The 17016-nt window shown below is 47.8% G+C and overlaps 1 protein-coding gene across 3 annotated transcripts in view; it reads right to left on the reverse strand.

Moving 5' to 3' along the window:
• The window catches only part of GNA12 (G protein subunit alpha 12), a 99274-nt gene that overhangs the window by 50592 nt on the left and 31666 nt on the right, over window positions 1-17016 (reverse strand). For all 3 annotated transcript variants that reach the window (XM_032326960.1, XM_032326959.1, XM_032326961.1), the window contains exon 2: window positions 5146-5361. In XM_032326960.1, coding sequence (XP_032182851.1) covers window positions 5146-5361 — 216 coding nt within the window. The remainder of the gene's footprint in view (window positions 1-5145; window positions 5362-17016) is intronic.

Below are 17016 nucleotides of genomic sequence, written 5' to 3' on the forward strand. Positions count from 1 at the left end.
TTTAGCGACCGGCTCCTCTTATCAGAAAGTCAGCTCCTTGCGTTGTTTGTTTGCTGCGTTTTCCCCAGGACACAGGGCAGCTGCTCCACAAACATTTGCAGCTCCGACTCAACAAAGGAGAGTTCCAGTAACTTAGAGACCCAATTCCCCCTCCCTGGGGCTCCATATGGAGCCCCCAATCAACTCAGAGGCAGAAAGGTCCCAAAGGGACTGGGCAGAGGCTGCTGGCTGCCAGCCCGGCCTGGGGCCGTTCTGTGCTTCTGGCTCAGGAATACCAGGCTGGAAGGGCCCACAGGCAGCAGCCCCCCTGCAGGTGTGGCCAGAGGACTCAGCTCCCAGATGAGATTGACGATGATGCGCCTGGCGAGACTCCTAGGAAGTTGCCCTAGAAGGAAGAGGCCAGCCGCTCCTCCACACCCACTCCTGCTCTCTGGCTGGGGTGCAAGCCAGGGAAAGGAGCCCCACGACAGGACACTGGGAAGGGCCTGGACAGAGGCCTGCCCTCCCATCCCTGGACTGGCTGTCCCAGAACTTCTTCACCAGAGAAGGGGAAAAAAACCAGTCCCTCCCATGTGGGGTTTTCTGCCACGTGCCACCAAATGTCGCAGGAGCAGCAGACGCCCAGGAGCACAAGCATCGTCTGAAAGCAGAAAGATAGTCTAGAACGCCCCAAACTGCACTACAGGAAACATCGCAAGCTACAGGCAAATGCTCACTGCACTGCTGGGGGTTTTCTTGTCTCCCTCTCGTCTAAAACCACCGATGACAGCATTTAAAAAAAATCACGACCACAGGGTATCCTGAGAGCAGAGAGAAGATGGGGATGAAGGAGTCCAGGGCGCGGCAGGTGCCGGGCGGCACTTGGGCGGGCAGAGACCCAGCCAGACACACTGGAAAACACCTGCGTTCTCCCCAGACAGCCCGCAGACGTAACCTGTCACCTGCCAGGCACTCTGTGACCTCAAGTCTTACTCCTAACCCACCAGCTTCCAGGGAGTGCTGCCTGCGTGGCCGAGAGCACCAGCCAGGCCACCACAGAGGACATCTGTCCCTAGAAGGACGGGGCTGGCTGCAGGTAACTGTGCTGCTGGGGAGCAGGCCCTCTGACTTCTGTGCACTCAGGGAAAGCCACGGAAAGTGACTGTAGCTACAAATCGCTTTATCTTTGCCTCGTCCTCTCGAGTCCCAGAAGCTCACTAAGAGAGCTGAGGGACGTGACCCTGCGGCATCCAGCCTTTTGAAAAGGGACCGGTTCATTCTTTCCTCAAATGATGTAACTGATGTTTGTTTCAGGAATGTGAAGGAGAATTTGGGGCACTACTTTACCCCGGAGCTTTAGGGAAGAGGCATTCCAAGCCTAAGAACTTATAAACCCTGTTCCTAAGCCCTCAAGAAGCCCACATCCCAGGGGTGAGGGACAGGAGGAGCAGGCGGCCAGGCGAAGCCCCTGCAGACTGTGCCTGGCAGAGCTGTGCGAACAACTAGGAGGAATTCCAAAGCCCCAGGCACCACCAAACTGAGTCTGACGCGTGGGGACCTCACGCCAGGCGCAGGGCCGGCAATCCCAGGGCTTCTTTGGGAGCCAGTGTGCTATTCCCTAAGCCACAGGGTCACTTTCACTCTGAAAACATCACACTCAGTGGCTTCTAAGGAGGCAGCATCACACACAGAACCATGATGAACACCGTCTGACACATCTAAAGCAACCTGAACACCCAGCCTTTCTGAGCAACCTCCAGGAAGGTTAAGGGGACTCAGTTCCTTGCAATGTGACAGGAAACAAAAATCATTCTGTGTCATAAGCACAAACGCCTGATTCCCAGAAATCAAGAAATCCCGCACAGTCCACATAAACTTGCTCCTCTGAACTGAGCCTTGAGTCCCATCTTCCAAAGCCAGAGAAGGAAGGCAGTCTCAGCAAGGGACAAGGCCCTGCCACTTGGAAATACGCGCTGAACGGATGTGAGAAGTGAGTTACAATCCACGTGGCCTGTCCTGTGTGTGCAGCACACCTCCTGAGTGGTGGCCCCAGCTCTGCACAGATGCCACGGGAAGGCACATGAGGACTCCAACAGGAGGCACCAGCAGAGGACACACCAGACCAGGAGCCCCACCCAGCCCTAAACGCAGCGGGTTGGCCACACTCTGGAGAGCATGCTGTGAGAAGCCACAATTGGCTCCATCCATTCAGGGAGATCAGCACCCCGTGATTTCCCTCACTGTTCACCCGCTATGTCCGGGGGGCTGGGGGAGTCCGACGGTGAAGGTGAAGAGGAGAATGAACTATAGAACAAAGAGGTGTGCAAAAGACCAGCCCCCACCCCGCCTGGTAGCGGTAAAGCTAGCAGGGAAGCTAGACCCGGATGGCCCGAGCCCAGAGAAGGGGGCAGAGCTATGGAAGGCCCAGAGCAGCTTCCTGCTGCCCTCGTGGCCCCGCCCGTCATCCGCAGCGCCCCCGGTCCCATCTCACTGCCAACGTCCCCAGTGGTTCATTCTATCTCATCTTTATAAATCTCCTTGAAAAAACCTCTCCCCTGACCACTGCCTGCCACATTAGAATTGCCCATTTTCTCCCTTTGTAGACTCCCTAATGAAGACTCTATATTCCTCAAGTATATTGCTTGTAGCATTTTACTGCTATTACTCGTTTGCACACTTGCTTTCAGAATGAATGGGACTCGCCTTCAGCACAGGCCCTGGCACGCAGAAAGGGGGAAAGCACGCCGGCCGCTGCCCAGCGACGAGGACGACGCCGTGCGAGCCCATGGGCCCTGTCACTGCAGGAGTTATGCCCCGAAGACAGCAGGCACACAAATGCCGTACCGTTCTAATGAACGAGACCCTAAATTCAAAGGTATAATAGAAAGCAGACAAACTGTGGAAATAATATCCCGATTTGGTATCACAAGCAGATTAATTAGTTCGTAATTTGCAAGACACGTTTAAAAATCCAAAATTCAGGGTGCCTGGGTGGCTCAGTGGATTAAAGCCTCTGCCTTCGGCTCAGATCATGATCCCAAGGTCCTGGGATCGAGCCCCACATCTGGCTCTCTGCTCAGCAGCGAGCCTGCTTCTCTCCTCTCTGCCTGCCTCTCTGACTACTTGTGATCTCTCTTTGTCAAATAAAAAAATAAGATCTTAAAAAAAAAAATCCAAAATTCTCTTTTATTAGAAAAAGGTCATAGAAGTAGACAATATTTATATTCATTGCGCCTATGAGAAAAACTTCTTGGTTTGGCGTCTCGCAATGTCTTATTTATTTGAAAGCTAAGGTCCAACATGGTACGGGTTATCTTCCTTTCTTTTTCCTGAGCTGTGGGGCTGTATTGAATTCTGTGTGTGAATGGCAGTTGACATCCATGAACACACAGAAGGGCACAGCTGTGTCCTCTCCGGAGCGGGAGAAGTCCCCGCCCTGCACACCCACCCTACCCACCACCAAGGAGAAAGGGCCCTCACAAGGCTGTCATCAGACTTGGCCTTTCTTCTTCCCCTTTTTGTTTCTGCCTCTGCCTGGAATGGCAAGTAAAGTCCAGAGGGCAGAGGGTACAGGAAAAAAAATCTAACACCTGGCTGATAGCAATTCTCAAAGCTACTGGATTTCTCCACCGAGAGACCGTCAAAGCCTTGTCACCCGGGGAGGAGACAAAAAGCAGAAACAAGCTGATGAAGCATCACACTAGAAAGGTTCTGACACAAAGTGGAAGATCCACAGAGCGGAGAGGCGAGGGGTGCACTGCCGATGGGGGACGGAGGGCTGATCGTGCTGTATGACAACGCTCACACCCCTCACGGTCATTGTGGCCCCTGCTTCAGGACAGTCCTGAAGGACACACAGCTCCCTGGAGCCATGTGCTTCCCAGGTACCGAGTCTTCTGAAAGCCCGGCTGGTGGGGGTGCCCACAAGATGGAAACAGAAAGACCGATACCCACCTTCTGGCATCTTTACTTGAACCCCAGGCCAAGATTAAGTCTAGATTAAAAGATCTCAGGGACAGGCCCATGGTTGGTCTTATCACTGCTGTACCCCAGCACACTGCAGTGTCCAGCACACAGAAGGTGCTCCATAAATGTTGGATGAATGAATGAACAGAGAAACAAGCAGACTGGCTTCTGAGGCCCGAGTTCCTTATGGTGATAACTAAGAAGACACGGCCTGCAGCAAACCATAGCCTCTCTGGCTTATTTCCCTGTCTGTACCCACACGAGACCTTGACCTACTCAGCCGGGAGGTCCCTTCCAGCTCGAGGACACTGCATGCAATGGAACAAGCAGACAGAAGTCTGGCAAAACTGCCCCAGCATACCACCCTCCTAGACCGAATGCTTCTTCAACACGAATTGTAAATAATTGGCTCTGGATGTTTACACTTGCTTCTTTGGTAAATTCTCAATTGGTGGTAGCGATTTCCGCCTTCTCTCCCAGAACATACCAGTTTACAGGGAGAAAGACTTCGACCCCAAGTTCACACCGAGATATCGTATTCCCTGGTTGTTTCTGATATTCCTGCCCTTTAGAAGATTAAGGTTTCCTTTCCATGACAACCATCCTCTTGTTCTTTTGACTCTTCCACCTTAATTTTTAAAGTAAACTTGAAAAAGACTGCAAAGAGGAGAAAGGGTTCTAAGAATATCACCTGTAAGATCTGCAGTGCAGAGTAAAATGAGTGGGTGTAAGCTTGAGAGAAACCGGGTATCTGCATTGTCTCCCAATAGTTAATGGTAATGAGAGCGACAGGAACTTTCCGGCAGACACCCTGGCAAGCATGGCCTTCCCTGAGCGCTGCAGGCTCATGTAACCGGGAGCCGAACCCCTGAAAGGACGCTCTGAGGGCACACATCATCCCTTCTGCGGTTTTCCTGCTCAAAAATGCATCATCTCATCCTAACGATGAGGAAATACCAGACAAACCCAAACAGGGACACTCCACAAAGTAAGTGACCAGTGCTCTCTAGGTGCTGAGGTCACAGAAACCAAGAAAAGATGGAGGATGGTCATGGGCTGGAGACTAAGGAGTGTGGTGACTAAGGCCGGGAAAAGGTATGCTGGGACCTCGGTGGTCTTCAAGGAACTTCTGCTGAAGGTCCAAGCAGCCGTGTACAACGCGACCATGCGACCATGCCGCCCGGAGGCCTGCGCACTCACCAGCTGGAACTCGCTCCTCCGGCTGAAAGCCTCCCTGATGCCGGAGTCCCTCCAGAGAGCACTGAGCGCCGGGACGTACAGCTGGAAGGTGGCGGGCTCCACGGGCAGCCCTGCCTTGTTCTCGAAGGCCAGGAGGAACATGCCGTGCTTCTCATTCTCCGAATACTGCCATGGAATGCCAAGCTTGTCTCGCGCATCGACAAGAACCCGTGAGCCCTGCGAGAGGAAAGACACAGAAAGGGTTTAACTGTGACGAGAGCACCACAGAGAGCCTCCGCCCGGGCATCAACTGTCCTCGAGTAGGAAACTCCCAGGCCCTCACCAGGACCCGTCCCTTGGTTCGCTCCTTGATACCAGGGGGACACAGTGCCTCTTTCAGCTTCAAGAGTGGCCAGCAGTCAGGAGACAGGACAGAACCGAAATGGACCACGAGCCGAGTGGCCTGCCCCTGGCACTAATATAGGAGCTGGGGGGGGGGGCAGATCCTCGATTTAATGCCACCACTGCTAGGGATGAGGAGAAACTGTTTTCATTATTAAGACTTTTATTTGTTTTGAGAGAGAACATGAGAGAGCAGGAGTTGAGGGGAGCTACAGAGCAAGAGAGAGAAGACGACTCCCTGCTGAGCAGACTCAACCCCAGGACCTTGGGATCATGACCCAAGCAGAAGGCAGATGCTCCACCAACTGAGCCACCTAGGCGCCCACTGTTTTCATCATTTCCTTAGTTCCTCACTGTTAAAAGATAAGTGTTTCCAGCCCCTTTCTGACCTCGCAGTCGGGGCCGAGGGGATGGAGAACTGCCTTAAGTATAGGAGCAGAGGCGTCCAGGCTGCAGGAGACAGCCCCCCCTGGGAATCAGGTCCAGTTCATCATTCTTAGGCTAGGGCTTCTGAATGAGCAGTACTGTAGTAAGCCAGTTTCTGAGTTCGAGGGGACCCAGTGGATACTGTGTTGGGCCAAGAGCAGCAGGGAGCCTGTCTGGAAAAGCCTTCACAGGCTCAGAGTGGTCTGGAGGGGCCCCGAACAACTGGGAACAGTAACTCACCCCCTGGCACAGAGAACCCCAGAATGCTCACTGCCCACTTGGCACTTGCTTTAAAAACAAAAACAAAAACAAAAACAAAAAACAAAAAAACAAAAACAGCTTTATTGGATATAAGTCATACAACATACAATTACCCCATTTAAAGTGTACAACTCAGTGGTTTTTAGTTGGCAGCTACACTAAAAAGTTTCACTTCCAACACTTGGGTCAGAGCGGACTCCTCAGTTCTGCCTTCTTACTATCTCTCCTGCTGCATCAGTTTGGTGCCTAAGACCTCTGTTTCTGCCTGGAACCACCACGCTGAATGTAACGGGGACCAAAAAGAGTAGGTAGGGTCTCTCCTCCAGGCCTGGCAGATCGGGACTGCTGGTGAGAGGCGTTCCTGTGAGTTTCTTCCTTAGGGCCCACACGCATCTGCTGCTGGTAACCAGGTCCATCTGTACTGATCCACAAACATGCATTCAACACTTACTCTGGGAAAAGCACAAGCTAGCACTGCGGGCAAGCAAAATGCTTACGGAAGCAGAGTCTGATCTCCAGAAACTCAGAATCTAGCTAGACAGACAAACCTAGGAATTAAACAATATTAACACCCATTCATGATAAAAATGCCCAGAAAACTAGAAATAGAGGAGAACTTCCTAAAACTTCATGAACACTGACAAAAACCTATATCTGAATCCTTTCCTCCGAAACTGGGAGCAAGACAAGGCTGGCCACTCTAAGCAGCACCAATTGACATGGTAATGGTAGTTCTTGTCAGTATGGCAAGATAAAGACAAGAAATATAAGGTGTAAAGACCTGAGAGAGAGTGAGAGAGAAAATAAAACCAAGCCTCCTTTCAGATGAAATGAAATGGTAGTCTTTGTAGAAAATTCCAAGTAACCTACCAAAAAAGCCGCCTAGAATTCAAGTGAACTCATTCAGCAAGGTCCCTCGATGTAAAAATCAATCCCCAGAAGTCAACTGTTTACTAGAAGTGAGCATGTGGAAACGGAAATCTAAAAGGCAGTATTATTAGCAATTACTAGAAAAATACAAATCTTATAAAACATGTATAGGACTTGTATGCTGAAAACAAAATGTTGAAATCCAACTAAACCTACTAAATGGAGGAACATACCATGTTCATGGATTGGAAGCTTTAAAATAGTAATGACATCAATGCTCTCTAAACGGGTACACAAGTCTAACATGAGGTCTATAAAATAACAGCAAAACCTTTTATAGATACGGATTTGGATATGGTGTGTGTTGTGTGTGTGTGTGTGTGTATTTTAGTTCTGAAATTTATGGAAAGATGCTAGATTAGCCAAAGCAGCTTAGAAAAACTAAGTGAAAGGAATCACTCAACACTTCCTATACAGCTACAATAATCAACACTGCGTGGATTCAGTGACACAGGTCAACTGAACACCGGCGAGAACCCAAAGATGCTCCCACACAAGTATGGCCTGCTGATTTTTGTAAGAATCCAAAAGCAATTACACCGAGGAAGAACAATCGTTTCAACAAATGATGCTGTAGCCACTGGACAACCACAGGCAACAGAAAAAGGAGCCTTACCCCAAAAGTTAGATCTTATATAGAATTAAAACATAAAACTAGAGTGGAGGAGGAAATGTTCAGTATCTACAGCATTGTCCTAAATGCATGATTCATAAAAGAAAGATACTCATAAATTGGATCTCATCAAAATCAAAACTCTGTTCTGCAAAAGACTCTTGTAAGAGGCTGAACAACAACAACAACAACAACAACAACAAGAAAAAAGAGGCTGAACAGAGGCTCTCTGGGCTGGGAGGTGATATTTACCCACCACTTCTCTAACAAAGGACTCCTATCTAGAATATATACAGGGCACTCAAAACTCAATAGCTAAAAAAAACAAAAACAAAAACTCAACAGCTAGAAAAATAATCCAGTTGGAAAATGGGCAGAAGGTATGAAAAGATGTTGCACCAGAGAGCACACACACACAGCAAGTAAGCAGGTGAGGGCGAAGCAGGTGGGACCTCGGCAAGGTACTGCCATCCACCATTAAAACAGCTAAAACAAACCCAGCAAGGACAGCAAATGGGGGTGAGGACACAGAGGTACTTGCTGTCTCATGTGCTGATTGGGGCGGGGGGCGCCCAAGATGGCACAGCCACTCTGGAAGCCAGTTTTCCAGTTTCTTCAACACTTAAACACATACCTCTCATACAATCCAGCAATCTCACTCCTGGGCATTGAACCCAGAGAAGCGGGAATTTAGGTCCTCACAAAAACATGTGCAAGAATGTCCAGAGCAGCTTTATTTGTAACAACCCCGAAGTCCCCCACACCGTGGGGGCCTCCAAGCTATGGAACAGGACTCATCAGTAGAAGGGAACAAACACTTGCATCATGCGACAACCCAGGTGGATCTCAACATGATGCAGAGTAGAAAAAGGCAGTCCCGAGAGGTCATGTACTGTGTCGCTGTTTCTATAACATTCTTGAAGTGACAAAGTTATAAAGAGAGGACACAAATTAGCAGCTGCCAGGGACTGGGGACGACCAGGGAAGCAGGAGGGCAGGTGACTGGGTAGCTGGAGGATCTTGGAGGTGATGGAGCTGAGCTGTGTTGGCTACACAGACCCTCATGTGGGAGAGCACGTCACAGAATCTTACACACACACACACACACACACACACACACACAGCACCAGCATCCATTTCCTGGTGGTGAGTTTGCACTGCCGTTCCAGAAAATGTAACCACTGGGGGAAACTGTGTGATACCTCTCCCTGTTATCTTTGTGAGTTCCTGAGAACTTCTAATTATTTTAAAATAAAAGCTTTTTAAGAAGTTAACCAGCAGCCGTGACAATAAATGCTCTAGTTTCGTGGTGTGGAAAGGGAAGGTTTACTAGGGGCCAGCAGGAAAAGGGAGACGGATGGGTCTCGAAGGGAGTTTTCAAAGTGCAGGTTAGTGTCAGCAAGTGGCAAGAGTGGATTAGAGCCCACCCAGTGTGGGGAACACGACTTGACTAAATCCTCAGCTCTTCTGCCTCTGGTCTCTTCCCATCTCCCCACTTCCTCTGACAACTTCACACCAAACTCCCATCTGCCCAAAAGGACAATATCGGAAAGCTTCGGGAACCTAAAAAGAACAAAGGTGTTTCATATTCTCCATGTGCTGCACGACAAAAAGGTATCTGTGTACAGAGAAGGTAGTTGAGATCTCTCCAGTGAGATTTCTAGTACAGGGTCTAGTACAGGGTTACATCCAGGGTCACTGCAGCTTTGCGCAAATCAGACAAAGCTCCCCACTGTCCTGGCACATGAGGCACCTTGTTCAGCGAAGGAGCTGGGTCAGAATCTCGACACCCCCCACCCCCGGCCCCAGCCTCTGGTCAGGTAACCAGCCCACCTACCATTCCTGACCGCCCAGCCCGCACAAGTCACAGCCAGCAAGTTCAGTCTGACACACCAGGTATCTCTTCAGTGTTCTTTTCACACATGAAAAAAATTGAGCCTCCCAAGGAGCTCACAAGGGAAATTGAACCTCTGCTCCCTCGGGAGTTTCGTTTTTCTATGTCAGAGCTGAAGGCAGGGAATCAAAACGGAGTTAGAAGACTGAGTGATCATTTCCAAGCCTGTTTTCAACCCTGCACAGACCAGGCCTTCCCTAATTATTGGGGTGAATACAGGTTTGGCTTAGAAAACCCTGGTCTATCCAAAAGCAGCCTGTATTCCCACTGCACACTGCCACCCAGGCAAGCTTGGAACTGGTCCAAATTAACTGCTCCCAAACACGAAGAAAAGGCTCCTTATTTCTCTTTTTAAAAATCCAGGGAAATTGACAAAACTGATGAACTTTGGATTATACCAGTTAACTATGGGCTGTTTTCTATATTTTAGTTTCTTCATTTGGAGGGGAAAAAAAGCATCAAGGAAAAAAAAAGGTCCCTCTTGCCCTTTTAAATTTATCCTAGTAAAAAAATACTCTCTGCCAACTTTGTTCTGAACATCCAAAATCAAGATAAAAGAGAGGTTTCTACTTTGGGACATCTGCCTAAAATTGGAGTCTTTTTTTTTTGCTTTTTAGAGAGCATAAAATCGTTGGAAATGCTCTATTTACTATACTTCAGCAGAACTGATAGCTACCCGGGTTCACCATCATTATAGAGCTGCTGATGTCTTAAAAGAAAGATACTGCTATACAGCAGGCATACGACAAAAATAAAACACCTCGCCTCATTCTTTTGTAATGAAAGACCAATTTCCTGAAACACAGAGTCCAGAAGATCCTGAAAATCCATGTACACTCAGAAGAAAAGGGAAAAAAATGAAGGCAGAAGACAATTTGCTTGTCTCAATAATGGCTTTAAGGAGAGCTCTTCTTTCAGTAACAATGTTACGGAAGTATTAATTTTTTGAGAACTATCTGCCTTATTCAGTTACACAAATATGAACAGTTAAAGGCTTTAGCAGTTTGGTGACTTCATCTTGATACTATGTAACACTTTAGACTGTTCAAAGAGCACATTTTTAAGACAACTTATAAATCCAGCAATTTAAACTTCTAGTCAAAGAATAGGTTCCCTGTCTGCTGGGGATGTAGATTTGGGGGCTTTTCAGTTTTACTGGATGGAGACCAAAACTTGCAAATCCTGTTATCTCATTTCAAAATAAATGTTGTTTGTTTAGCCCCTAATCAAACCAAATCTTTTCAGTCATTCCTTACTAAAATCTTCCCACAGTAAATACTAAAGCTGAGATAGATCGAAAATGCTAGATCAAATTAGCTTTTTCTACAGAATGAAACAGTGACATTAAGGACATGTTAAGGTTTAGAATGTTCCCCAATCAGATAACAGCGTATCTACTTGGAAAGCTCTTTTTCTTACATTATTTTTTTTAAGCCCACGAGGGCCAAGTTGTTTGCCTTTGGCCGCCATCCAAATAAAAGAAATGCTGCCAGAAATGTAAACAGGATACGTTTCTTTAAGTTAATGAGTCCAGCAAGAAAAGGCAGATGGCTCCTCTTAGTTTCTCTCTGAAACTGAAGCGGAGGAGAGCTTCTAATTGAGAGGTCAGAGAACAAGTGAGAAGGGGAAGCGGCAAGCGGACAGCCAGGTCCGCAGAGTGCCACTACTGTTGGGACAGGGACTGCGGCCGCCTGGGCCAGTCCCCTCCCCCACCATTCCTCCCCAAGGAGCTGCTGGGAACAAACCCAGTAACAGAACAGGCTGGTCCTCACTTGTCGCTGCTCCGGGAAAGCCACCTCGGGAGTTCTACACTGAGATGTCCCTCAGACAAAGGCCACCTCGGGAGTTCTACACTGAGATGTCCCTCAGACAAAGACAAGTGCCAGGGAAGGAGGCGGGACCATGAAGGTGGTAAATGCGGGGGGGGGGGGGGGCAAGAAGCAGTGCAAAGCACGGCGTGCAGAGGCCATATTCAGAGGCAGGAGAAGGTGGCCGGGCACTAAGCCCCTCAGGGGAGAAGAGCAGAGAGCTGTGGGGTGGCGGGGGTGAACTGGGGTGGGGGGAAACATCGGGTCTGGAAGGAGCAGCTGCCTGCTGACTCAGTGGTGGGACGGAGCCAGTGCAGGTGTGTGGGGGGGCACTCAGAAGCCCCCCACCCCGCAGAGAATGAACGAGAATGACGAAGGAAGGAAGGAAGGAAGAGGAGAATGAACAGCCAGAGTGGAGAGTGGGGCAAGTGGAGAGAATGCACAACTAGACCACCAACCAGCTCTCCTGAGCTGAATCCAGACAACGGTTTGGCTCGGGATGGGGGAGATCTGGGTAAGTTTAAGACAAATTAAATTTAATGGGACAGCAGGAAATCCAAGGCAACACGTTAAGGAAACGGAACTGTAAGAAAAACTCTGGATTTAGGAAGCATAAGGGAGAAGCAAACTGTCAATCACGAGCTTTTTCCGGGTACCCAGGAAAGGCTGGCGCTCCTAAAAGCTAAAAAATAAATAAGCAAACAAGGAATTCAACATCAGTTCAGAATTCCTCAGATCTCCTCAAATGGAATGTGAAAACCCAAGCTGAATGTCAGAACTCTGAGAGCCCGCAGGCTGCAGGCTTCTGAAGTTGCCTCCTGGAGCCTCGCAGGGAGCAACCTTTCCTCTTCTCTTTCAAGTGGTAGGCTCAGAACCCAGGAATCGACTTGGACTAAACAGCCCCTAAGTGTTGTAAAGACAAGCCCTGGCGCGAGAGGGAATGAAGCCTTCTTGTCGAAGTAAATAATAAAGACATCTGAGAACAAATAAATACCAAATATCCCTCCAATGGGGGGGGGGGGTAGAGCCCATAAACACTACACACAGGGAACACAGCTCAGTGTGCTAATTCAGTGTTTTCAAAATTCAAGTCAGGATCCACACAGTGAAATAACACAGTGAGCTTTTTAAAAAATGGAAGAGAACATTACAGTAAATATCCGAATAATAGTAGCAGCAAGAGTTTCACAGAAATTCTGTGTTAGGGTGCCCGGGGGGGCTCAGTTGGTTGAGCATCTGACTCTTGATCTCATGGCTGTGAGTTCAGGCCCTGAGGGGGGCTCCATGCTGAGTGTGGAGCCTACTTAAAACAAATTGTTTTAGGGGCACCTATGTGGCTCAGTTAAGTAACTGCCTTCAGCTCGGGTCATGATCCCGGAGTCCTGGGATCGAGTTCCGCATTGGGCTCCCAACTCCATGGGGAGTCTGCTTCTCCCTCTGACTTTCTACCCTCTCGTGCTCTCTCTCACTGTCTCTCTCTCAAATAAATAAATGAAATCTTAAAAACAACAACAACAACAACAAAAAACAAACTGTTTTAAAGAAAGACTTGCATACACAGGGAGAGGTATATACACAGATGGATGTGTCTGTATATGTCCAGGCACCTGCACATGCACCCATGCTGGGTAAGATGTATTTTCTGCTGTGCACTGTGCTCAGAGAGCCATGGGGCCAAACTTGCGTGGTCTCTGCTCTAGGGTGGGCCCTCTCATGTGCCTCTACCACTTCAAAGCTAACAGGACTGAGCTGAGGCTCAGAACTCCAAACAGTAAGGAGCTGGGTTTGGGGAAGAACAGATAACAGTGTGGAAAAAGGTTAAGGGAGGGAGTGTGAGAAAATCGGGCCACTAGATTGCATTTGAGGAAACACGACCTTGGCCCATCTGTCAGGGTCATCTTGGACAACAAGGAGAGGTCCGGGCACACACTCATGGTATTTTCTACCCTGTAGATTCTGGTCAGGACAAGCAGTGAACACGGGCTGCAGAAAGACTGCCTCGTCCAGAGGTCGGGGGTGTGACACACACATCACAAGCCAGTCCCGGAATAACAGCCGCTGCGTCCAGCCTGCTCAAGCTCGGGGCCTTGGCATATGGTGGGAAACAACAGCATGGAGGTCACGAAAATACTATCTTTCCACAAATCCTTTAAATTCTGATCAGGGCGTCCAAAGAGCAGATGCAGACATGCACAAAAGTCATGGCTCTCTCAGCAAGCCAGAGGCTGGGTCAGGGACGCTACAGTAACATCGCTCATACCAAAGTACTTACCATGTGAACAATACTGTGTCAAGTGCTTAACGTCCATGAGCTCATCTGTAACACTGCAAGATGAGCAGGAGTGTGCCCATTTTACAGACGTGAAACACTGAAGCTCAGTCACACAGCCAGTTAAATGTGATTCTGGGGTTCTACAGGTGGTGTTTCTTTTTTTTTTTTTTTTAAAGATTTTATTTATTTATTTGATAGAGAGAGAGATCACAAGTAGGCAGAGAGGCAGGCAGAGATAGGGGGAAGCAGGCTCACCGCTGAGCAGAGAGCCTGATGTGGGGCTCGATCCCAGGACCCTGAGATCATGACCTGAGCCGAAGGCAGAGGCTTAACCCACTGAGCCATCCAGGCACCCCTACAGGTGGTGTTTCTTACCTATAGTCTATTCCTCTATGGGTTTATCAGGGAAGTGAAGGCACAAAGGCAGGAGGCAGAAGCTGTCTGCTTCCTGTCTTTTGCACAGCTGACATCAGGCCCAAGACTACAACCAGATCTGAGTTGACCTCTGAGGACCTGACATTTCTGGTATTCTCTATAAGATTTAAAACAAATAAACAAACAAACAAAGAGTAGTTAAAATCTAGAAGCATGGGATATGCCTACACCGGGCTAAGTTAGAGAAAATTTAGTGAGTTCAGATCAGACTTTAATCTCTGAACAGTAAGAACCTTTCACTCACATAAATGACCTGGGAGCACAAAATTAGAGCATTTGACGGCTGCTCTGTCCAACATAGAGGTCCATAACCGTCCATGACGACTGAGCGGTGGAAGAGTAGCCAGTCTGAGTGGAGAAGTGTTATCCACACATACTGCCTCTCAAAGACTTACGATAACACATGATATGTGTTGATATGATAATAAACACAAATATCTTTTAGTTTTTAATAATGATCACATGTTGAAATTATAATGTTTTGATATTTCTGGTTATCATAATATATTAATTTTCTTTGCTTTGCCTTTCTTAGCATGACTAATTTAAAGTACATTTGTGGCTCACATTACATTTCTGTTGGACTGAATCACTCACGTGAACATTTCCTCAGAGTTTGTTTCTTTCTGATTACAAAAATATTTTGAGCACAGAGAACAGAGGAAATACAGAAATACATTAAGAGGAAATTAAGTCCTCAAGAATATTACTATTTAGAAATGACTGTTGTTAACGCAGAATGTTATCGGTCTTGCTCTTCATAGAACTGTCTTTGTGTATGTTTGTATAAACATCTTCTAAGTCTTCAAAAACATTTCTAGCAGTAGATCATAAACATTTCCCAGGTCATTAACTATTTCAAAACCTCAGGATCTGTAAATGCTGTGTAGTAATCCCACCTATGGGAAAGGCTATAATTAGGCGGATCCTCTGTTGCTGAACCTCTGAGTTGTTTCCAAAGCATGGAAAGTATGAACAACAAGGCCGGGGGCTCTGCAGATGGATGGGGACATCTGCACGTATCAGACTCCTGTCCTGTGACAGAGTCCTCAAAGTCGCGTGATGAAATTGCTGGGTCAAAAGTATGCATACATTTTTGAGGCTCCTGATAAGTATTACTAAATTGCTCTCCAGAAAGGCTGTACCAATGTACACATATTTATAGCTGGTAAATTTCATTTTCCTGAAACTGATTTTTTTAATTGGTCGGTCTGGCTTTGCTAAAATTGCTCTACAATAATATTTAACCAGTCACATCCTCAATCCATAGCTCCAAGGAAAATTCCAAATACTACCAACCGAAGATGAAACCAATTTATGGGATGCCTGAGGGGCTTGGTCGGTTGGGCATCTGGCTCTTGATTTTAGTGCAGGTCATGATCTCAGGGTCGTCAGATCCAAGCCATATGTCGGGCTGTGTGCTGAGCGCAGTCTGCTTGACATTCTCTCTCTCCCTCTGCCCCTCCACCAACTCAAGCTCTCTCTCTAAAATAAATAAATCTTAAAAAAAAAAAAAAGAAAAAGAAAAAAAATGAAGCAAATTTAGTGTGTATGTGTGTGTCACAACACACACACATATATACTGACAACCCAAAGTGTGGAAAAAATAGTAAATTAATAGGCATTTGGCTTCTATACTTCAAACAAGCTTTTATAGAAGCATTTCTCCTCTAAGTTCTATTAATAATAAAACATGAATAATAAGCCAAATACATCAAATGATGAGTAAAAGTGAGTTATTTAAAAAGCGATCAAAGTCATGAAGTAACCATTAATAAAAATGCTTGAATTTCTAAAGTGTCTGCTTACAATCAGAGAATGAAGATCAGCCAGTACTTCCAGTAAAGCATCTTGGATGAAGGCAGAGAAAAGAGGTAAAACCTTTTAGCCTGTAGCCTGAGATTAGAAGCTTCCTCATCAGGAGAGCTGTGAATCTGAAGGGAGGGCTAACACCCAGTCTTATCTGTACAGAGACCGCTGGAAACGGTGAGACACTAAGATAAAGGGCAAGAGGCAGAGAGATCGCCTGGACAGCACACCAGCCTGCGGACCATTCCCATCCCCCTCTCCAAAGATACCCGATGGGAAGTCTGAGGCTGGCTACAAGACTAACTAGACTAACTAGAAAGGGGAAAAGAAGATAAAATTACCACCGCAGAACACAAGCAGCACAAAATTGCATGTGGACGTGTCATACATCTGAGAGCAGCATGAGGCAGACTCCGCCCAGCTGCTGAGACCTTCCAGGTCAAGTCTCCGGTGTGCACACACCTGGGCAGGGGGGCAACAGGGGAGGCAGCTGCTGGCGCCATCAGGAGCTGCTGGAACATCACAAACCTGGCTTCCTGGCCCCACGGAGGAGGAACTATGGTTAAACAAGGTCAAAGCACCTAGGATCCCTGTTACTAGTCGCGCCTTTTCCTGCATCCCCACGCTCCAGCTTCTACACGGAGGCCTTGCCTGTGGGGCTGCCAGGATTTTCACTAGGTATTTCGTGACTCCGTGCGTGTGTTTCCTACTGACTCACACTCCACCACCTCCTTGTTCAGATACCAATGCAGAGCTAACGTGCAGTTGTGTCCAGCAACGCACACAGACCAGCAAGGCCCCGCTGCACATCTGGCCCTGCACGCTTTCAGTGACCCCTCCGCCCATAGGAAAGTTCCCTCGGGGCACTCTGCAGGTCACATCTGTAGGCATCCTCTCCAGTCTATCTTCAAAATAAGTCAGTTCATGGCTCTCTTTGCTCAAATGCTACAGGAGTCCCTGTCTCATCAGAGTTAGAGTCCAGGTCCTTAAAAAGGCCCAGAGGGTCCCACATGACCTGACCCTGTTGTTTCTCTGACCAGGT

This window comes from Mustela erminea, chromosome 20 (assembly GCF_009829155.1).
Source record: "Mustela erminea isolate mMusErm1 chromosome 20, mMusErm1.Pri, whole genome shotgun sequence".
Classification (NCBI taxonomy): domain Eukaryota; kingdom Metazoa; phylum Chordata; class Mammalia; order Carnivora; family Mustelidae; genus Mustela; species Mustela erminea.